The 8,653-nt window shown below is 43.0% G+C and overlaps 1 protein-coding gene across 1 annotated transcript in view; it reads right to left on the reverse strand.

Annotated features, from left to right (window-relative positions):
- Pcdh10 (protocadherin 10) overlaps window positions 1-6,132 on the reverse strand; it is a 77,700-nt gene extending 71,568 nt beyond the window's left edge. The window contains exons 1-3 of the mRNA XM_013029512.1: window positions 5,980-6,132; window positions 3,321-3,475; window positions 1,223-1,390 (exon numbers count right to left, since the gene is read on the reverse strand). Of these exons, the coding sequence (XP_012884966.1) occupies window positions 1,223-1,390; window positions 3,321-3,475; window positions 5,980-6,132 (476 nt within the window). The remainder of the gene's footprint in view (window positions 1-1,222; window positions 1,391-3,320; window positions 3,476-5,979) is intronic.
- Window positions 6,133-8,653: the final 2,521 nt, after the last annotated feature.

The raw sequence follows: 8,653 nt of genomic DNA on the forward strand, positions 1-8,653 counted from the left end.
GAAGGGTAAACAAAGGAGGAGGCTGCAATGCTTGGTAAGAAATGTACGCATTATCCTGCCCATGTAATTGTAACTCCTCTGTACAGTATGTTCACAAATAAAATAAAATTAAATTAAAAAATATTATATGTGATAATACTTATACATTTATATCTAATATGTGATCATATTTATCTCAGGTGACAGATGAATGGATATATAACTTACAATACTTGGCTTTATTTAAAATTAAGTCTGTGGATTTTTTTTTTTTTTTTTTTGGTCAGTCATGGGGCTTGAACGCTGGGCCTGGGTGCTGTCCCTCAGCTCTTCAGTTCAAGGCAAGCGCTCTACCACTTGAGCTACAGCGCCACTTCCGGCTTTCTGGTGGTTTATTGGAGATAGGAGTCTCACGGTCTCTCCTGCCCGGGCTGGCTTTGAACCGAGATCCTCAGATCTCAGCCTCCTGAGTAGCTAGGATTACAGGCGTGAGCCACCAGTGCCTGGCAAGTCTGTGGATCTTTATCGTGGTTGTCCAGGGCTTGAACCTGTCTCACTATTTTCACAACAGAGTTGTGCTGTGCCGAGAGGAGAAATTCATTATTGATTTGGAAGAACAGCTCTCCATAGAAGAGGAAAAATTTTCTATCCTTTCCCCTTGAAATTAGTGCTCTCATCTTAGCTAGCATTGTTATGACCTACATAATATTTTTATGTTTAAATAAGTGTCTGCTTAGCAGAGAAGTGATTTCGTTATTAGGCTGCAGATTGAAATGAAGATTCATTTTATTTTTCACACTTAAATTGGATAATATATAGAGCTAATCTACATACATATACAGTTGCATACATGCATTTTTATAAATACATATTCTCTATAGTATGTATACTCTCCATATGTGTGTGATATACAATTTCTAATGGAAAAACCAGACTGTAGAATTCTCTTAAGAGTTTGATGATTGTGAATAAAATCAATACAGTAAGGACATCCATTCAGTACTGTGGTGTGTTCCCGAACTGCTGCTGTTACCCTGTGTCTGCTGAATTCTTTCTGTGTGCACTCCCTCCTTTCCTCTGAGAAGAAGGTGTGATATTTCACTGGGTTGTAGGTGGCAGTATACACAGCTAAATCCTGTGTGCTTGCAGCAGGTAGCCCAAAGAGATCTTCTCCACTCACTGCTTTGTTTGATTTGATCGTTATTTGATCTTTTGGTGCTGGGCATTGAACTCAGTGCCTCACCCATGCTCCACCACCCAGGTCCGTCTCTCGCTGGTGAGAATTTGGGGCAACAGCTTCCTGTGTGAGCTGTCTTCCATTCCAGCCCTTTTCAAACCTATTCCAGTGGTATTAGTATCAGGAAAGCCGAAACGGTCTCCAGCTGAGAGCTGGAAGTATTTTAATCTTATTCTGAAAAACGATGAAGAAGCCTTTAACATTTTACCAAGTTAAGAGCATTGCTGAATCTAGCTAGATGAGGAAAGAGCGTACTAGTCACTGACCAGTTGCATTACCATTAAAATGTGAGCTTGTTCCAAAAGGAACTTGTCCAAGGCAGAGACGGGTAGTGACGAACGAGCGTGTCAGAGCCCCTGTGGGATTGCTGGTGTGGGTGGTGTGCGAAGGCCTGAGGAGGTGTGGGGCCCACTGCCGTGTCCACTTTCCATGAAGACCAGCCCCAGAGGGACACCTGGAGTGCTAGCCGCACGACCGGACCGCCCTCCACACCTGCCTTGCCAGGACCTCAGCTCACCAAAGGTCTCTTGAAGGTCACTGGAGACAACCTGGGCTCTGGGACTGTGGTCCAGAGGAGGGAGGTGACAACCACACACCAAGCGCTCACTCTGGATGTGACGTCTGCTTCCCCGTGGGGCCTGTGCAGGGGAGGAGGCCCGGTGTGGGCAGGAGCACATTGGGAACACGGTGGCACTATCTCCGCCGGGTTGGTGGTGAAGAAGAGTATCTTTGCCAAGTAAATAATACTCATTTGCTTTTATTAGTGTTTTTTTTAAAGCATTGTTAGTTTTGTCTATTCCCATTGTAATCTGTCTGAAACACTGCATATTAATTATTAGCTCCTAGGCAACCTGTAACTTCAAAATAGATAGTCCTTTATTTCTATTTTTAATTTAACTTCAGTTTTAGTAGCCCCTAAAGGCATACAGAGCCTTGCATGTTTGTGAGGTACCATGTTACATGTTTACATAGCATAATGTTTAAATTGGGATAAATATATCATTCCCCCAAATAATGTTCATTTCTCTGTGCTGGAAACATTCAAATTCCTTTCTTTTAGCTCTTTGAATTATGCAGTACTGTTGTTGGTATTCTTGTGAATACTCCCATACATGCTGGCCAATTGTTTAGGGCCATTTGGTTATTAAAACTAGGGTATACATAAACATTACCGATTCTAATATGAAAAGAAAAACAGACTTAAAGCCAGATGGAAATGATTTCTTCAAACTCATTTTTCACTTTTCTTTCTGGAGGCTATTAAAGACAGACTCTCGAGATGTGTATACCTGATAAGCACTTTCAAATGAACTTTATTGTTTCATTTGATAAGATACAGCTCTCTAGCAATTGGAAATCTTGAATGGCCTCAATAGCATAAGCTCCAGGGGTCTACAGGAGAATAGATACCGTGTTGTGTTCATTTCAGGCGAACAGATACTGTGTTTTGTTCATTTCAAAAATAAACTCAAATCAAGAAATCAGTTCAGATGGCTCCCATCCCTGCCTCTGTTGGGTGGAGCGGTGGTGAGCTCCTGGTTGTGGGAGATGAGTCCGCGGGGGCTGAGGGTGAGCCTCCGGGGCCTGAAGCAGGCGTTGTTCTTCAAGCAACCACGTTTCCCCAGGAAAGGTCACCCCGAAATTGTATTAAAGTAAGCTCGACGAGATTTCCAGCTTTTTCAGGACATGTCAGTCCATCTGACTTCCCTAATTCTGTAGATCCAAGTAAATAGTCCTGGAAGGAAGGATGCGATCCCCAGGGAGAGGCAGACGGAGAGGTCATTGGAGGAAGTGGTGGCCGGGACTGTCACCGGTTCCCAGTTCACCTCACAAACCTCACTGTCCACTGAGGGCCAGGAAGCCGGGATTCGCTAAGGTCAGCCTACGCGGGCTGGGCCCTGCCTGCAGGGCTCACACCGCCACGAGGTGCTGTCTAAACTTTGGTCCTGTTGAAGTTTCAGGCCGTGGCCAGCATGCCTCCACCCAAGCATATGTATTTACTTACCATCTGCATGCATTCTGTACTTATTATAAGAAAACAACATGCCATGATGTATTGGGAGATCATGCGGGTCTCTTGAAGATCCTCTCTGTACAGAATTACTCTCTGGTCCCAGGGACCAGGGGCCAGGCCTTCCTCTGAATCCCTTCCCTACCCCCACCCCAAAGGTTATGACTGCAGGCCATGGCTTCCACAGGAGAGATGGTTAGGGTGTGGATGTAGATAGAGAGTTGTGGGGTACGACGGCAAGGTTTAATCTGGAGCAGGGTTAACAAAGCACACTAACAGAAATAATACGCTCAGGAATTGGTCAGGATTCGTTATTTTAAACCTGTTTTGCAAAGAAAATAATTTGATAGGCATTGCCTCATTTTAAATTGTTGCTAGGTATACGACATCACTACAGATTCCATTCAATTTAACTTTTAAATCCATTTATTAAATTTAGAGCTTTATCAAATCTGTTTTGCCGTTAGCTTGTATTTTAAATATATTATTATTTATAGGTTTTCAATGAATGAATGAATGCATTTTTATTATGATGCTTTGGAATGTTTGAAAAATCACATAGAGACCAATTTACCTCTGTATATCATGAGTTCTACATATATGTAGAAGGCATGTGAAATTATGTAAGCATTATGCTGCTGACTTAATTTCATCATGTAAATTTAGACTGAGCGTCTTAGTTTCTGTTGAAAGATTGTTAAATTTAATATAGTATCGTAATGGGAGAAATGAAGTAATTAAGAAACCCAGGGTTACCTATTTAATTAGCCTATTTGTATCCTCAGAAGAATTGTTACTCATGAAAGTGTGGGGGAGTCAGCTAATTGACCCAGAGAATTTCCCTTTCTCATTTGCATGTCTCCCTTCCTTCACCATTCAGTTCTGTTCACCCTAGAATGCCTCACCTACACGCTCACTGCATGCCTCTCTGTCTCTAAGCCTGTGAAACTCATCACAACCACGGTCAACGTTAGCCCCATTTTGTTATAAAAGAGCAAAAACAAACGTCACGAAGCCACTGTGTGTATTTTTGCAATAAAGGTGTTTCAGACATGAAGATAACATCACCTCGGTCTTTGGGATTTAATCTGCTGACCGTGGAAATAAGGCTGAGCTGAGGTGTCTTAGTCCACTCAGGGTGGCTGGGTTACCGAGTGGATTCTTCCCTTCTGGGTCACCTATGCCCTTTTCTAAACAACCTTCACCTCATTGAAATATTTCCTCAGAAAGCACGTTCCAACTTAGAACCTGGTGAACGCAAGGCATTATGCCTTCAATAACCTAGAGAAAGAACCTGACCTTCTCCTCTCTGCACTCTGAGATTACACGTTTGGGGAGAAACAACACAGAAGGAAGCAGCCCAAGGAGAAGGATTTTGAAACTCGGTGTGAGTTTCCAGCCCTGTTCTGGAATCAAAGAGAGGAGGGAAAACCGCAGGCACAGTTAGAGCACAGAGAGAGATGCCCCAGAGAAACCAGCCCCAGGGCCGAGGAGGGCTCTGGAGCCATGTAAAGGAGACAGGATTTTAGTCATTAGTGAGACTCCTCAGAGACGGCTCTGCATTTGCAGCGTGGAGTCACCTTCTATTCTACGGTTACAGGTAAGTCCGTCCGCTCATCTGGTTTGCTCACTGGCTTTCCTGGGTAAGTTTCGCCTTTGCAGATGCAGGGCGCGGACCAAGGCCAGGAGGTTCCCAGCCCTCACATGCAGGGCCCATGGCCGGCAGCACTTCTCAGAGACCACACCACAGGGGACACCATGTGGAACTGGATCTCCCAACAGAGCATGCTTAACACAACCGGCATGTCTCCATTTAACTGTTTTTCGCTTCAACCTCAGCCATGGGAAACTGGCTTCTGTCACTCAGAAAAAAACACAACCGTGATGAGTTTTCAGGAGTTTTAAGGAGATTTCTGGGGATGCAGATGAGTTGATTCAAAACCGGAGTTTACTCCAGTGTTTGGACTGTACTGCCTAGCATGTGTCATGCAATTAATTCATATAATATTAATTCAGAATTCCTGAAAGTTTTATGTTGAACATATTTTAGTATCAAATAGCCTTATATTAAATATGGCAAGTAAACAAATAGTGGAAATACTCAGTATAATACATCTATATACTTAGAGGCTTATTAGAGAGATCTTTAGAGAGAGATTTGACATTTTAAAGATAGTTGAAAATGTTCAGAAGTTATTTCTCAAGGCTGGGAAGGTGGCTCAGTGGTAGAGTGCTTGCCTTGCATGCATGAAGCCCTAGGTTCGATTCCTCAGTACCACATAAGCAGAACAAGCTGGAAGTGGCTCTGTGGCTCAAGTGGTAGAGTGCTAGCCTTGAGCTGAAGAGCTGAGGGACAGCACCCAGGCCCAGAGTTGAGGCCCCACACTGGAGGGATTTGGGGTGAGGTGGGGGGAAGTTATTTCTTAAGCAGTATAGGTGACAATGACAGATCAGTAAGTCCAACATTGATCCTCTTTAGACTTTTTTCTTTTTTAATTGGGTGATTTTCAATGTTTTAAGTTGAAATTTCAATCAGGTCTTTCAGTGTTCAAAACCAGAGGTCCACCGCCCGCCCGGCCTGGAGTGGCATTGGTCACTGGCAGCGGGCCAGGTCTTCATCGTCCTCCTCAGACCTCGCGGGTTAATACATCAGTGCTCTGGGCGTCTGCACACGGAAGCACGCTTCTCTACCTCCATCCTCTCAGAAGAGTCATTACAACTTGGGGTTCAGGCTTTACTAGTATTGCCTTACTGTGGTCATGCAGATTGCCGATCCCCACGCCGAGTCGTTAGTTGGGCGGGGGCATTTGTATTTGCCTTTGTGCAGCCGCTCATATCCAGTCAGGGGTGTGCCGAGCCACAGTGCGGTGGAATTGGCCTGTGTCTCCCATTCCAGGCTCCACATACTGCTGAGACCTCTCCCTCTTCAGGCCCTCTCCTAAACTCTCCTAGACTTTCCTTAGCATGGTGTCTCATGTTGAACATTTCAGTAGCTCTGAGATTTGAAGTGCACGCACTTCTGCACATTAATCTCCTTTGCTTAGTAATGAGAATCCCCCCGTTTCAGAGGGAGACGAGGCCGGTTGCTGCCTGTCTCTGGGACGCTCACTGGCCTGTCCTGGTGTGGACCCCACGGGTGCTGTCCAGCCCGTTCTCCTCCTGACAGAGATGGACACCGGAGCACCTTCGCACCGTCCCGCTGGGGCTGGCCACTCTTGTCAAACTGTTTCCATTTATTTTGAGTCTCTTTGGCTGGGCCTCCTGAGGCTGTAATCATTAGCGGAAGTTCGCAGAGAGGAGAATTCACTCCAAATGCAGACACTTTTATTTAGAACACAAGGCTCTCGGGGATTTCTTCTCATTCTTACTTGATTCGAGGTATATAGCTGCACCTTTGGCTTTAATATGCTTATTATAAACCCTGGCCACTGTGTCTGTTTTCTCTGGCTTTAAGAGAGAGGTGGAAAAGTCTTTAGTCTGCCAAGAAATTTTATTTGCTTCTAAATTCTAACAGACCCATTATATAACCGTATTAGATTAAGACTTCCATGGTGCAAATAAGGGTTGAGGCTTCTTTGTTGATAGAATATGAAATCACCCTTCGGCATTTTTACATGTGACAGTTATTTTGTACTTAAGCGGAAGTGCATGAGCTTTGTATCGAGTGAAGAAGTTGGATTTTCTTCATGTTCATACTCACTGAAACCTGCCAGCCACATAAAACAGCTGCCTCTCTGGGCACTGGAGGTTTGTCATCCTAACTACTTGGGAGGTGGAGACCTGAGGATCACAGTTCAAACCCAGCCCCAACAGGAAAGGTTGTGAGACTCTTATCTCCAATAAACTACTCAACAAAAGCTGGAAGTGGTGCTTTGACCTTGAGCACAGAGAGGCTCAGGGACAGAGCCCAAGCCCTGAGTTCAAGCCCCAGGACTGGCAAAAGCAAAACACAAAACAAAAAACAAACAAACAAACAAACAAAAAGCAAAACAAAACAAAACCCCACAAGACCCAGCTGCCACTATGTGAGAAGGCTTTCTTGTGTGGTGGTAGATGGGTTCTCTCTGTGAAAATGACCTTACACTAAGCATGCAGCCCCTCCTTGAAAAAAAGTGTGTGCTGTGTGATCCAGGTGGGTAGACTTACACGATGGCATTTCAGTCATGTTTCTAACTGTGGATGTGCACATACACACATTGTCTCTTTATCTGTGTGTCTATAAAATGTTTTACATAAATACCATTTCCTTCCATTCCCTTTCCCTGCCCTCCTCCCTCCCTCCCTCCCTCCCTCCCTCCCTCCCTCCCTTCTTCCCTCCTTCCTTCCCTCCTTCCTTGATTCCTTCCCTCCTGAATAAGCTTGAGTACATAAATACATTTTTGGCTTCGGCTTCGGTCTTCTATGAAGTACCTATTTGTTTCCAAGTTTACTTGAAAACTCCTTCATCAGTTTTACTTGTTGCAAATATCTTTTTCTGTTCTGTGCCATCCTTTCATTGTAATTATGTCGACTACCTTAAATTAAAAAAATATCATGCACATTAATGTGCTTTGCATTCAGTTTAAAATTCTTTTCTGAGACTATAAAAATTCTTTTCCATTATGTTATTTTTATAGTGTTCTTTTTAAGGCTTTACAGTGTTTTTTATTAGTTTGTTACGTTTTTTCTCCTATGAGTTTACAATTTCTGGATATTACATTTTACATACCATGATTGTTATGTTCCGGTGTAATTTTCTGTGTAGTTATAATTATCCAGCGTTGTATCCCGTTTCTTTAAGAGTTTTCTTCTTTTGCATTGCCTATTTTTTCAGAAACAAGGTCGTGGCTGCAGGGTGGGTTTTAGGCTTTCTGCTCTGCTTCCAGAAGCCAAGACTCAGCCTTATTGATTACTGCGGTTTAGCAACGCATCTCAATATCTTGCTATATTAATATTTTTAAAGACCTTGGCACTTTGATTCCCACATACATATTTTAAGTAAATGGCCATGTGCCTGCTCACTAGGAAAATGCTGTCTTGATGGCATTAACACAGCCAACACACTAGGAGAAGTCATGGCTCCTCAATATTGATTTTCCAGCCCAAGAAAATACTATAGATCTGATTTATTTAGTTCTTTGATATTTCTTAGTATAATTTTGCAAAACCTCACACATCAGTTTTGAGTCTTTGAATAGGAATATTAAAGCACTAATGATACCAAAAACATTCTTATTGATCTATAACTGGTATATACAAATTCTATTAAATTTGTGGGTTCTATATCTTAGAACATTTCTATATTCTTACTGACTCAGAATATTTTAAAAATTATTTGATCTTTTTAAAAATTAGAAGTGCCACCTTTCTTAAAGGTTATACTATTTTATTATTCCTCTTGTTTTCCTATAGTGGTGGTTGATTCTAATTCAGTTCTCAATAGAAGC

This window comes from Dipodomys ordii, unplaced genomic scaffold (assembly GCF_000151885.1).
Source record: "Dipodomys ordii isolate 6190 unplaced genomic scaffold, Dord_2.0 Scaffold119, whole genome shotgun sequence".
In the NCBI taxonomy this organism is placed as follows: domain Eukaryota; kingdom Metazoa; phylum Chordata; class Mammalia; order Rodentia; family Heteromyidae; genus Dipodomys; species Dipodomys ordii.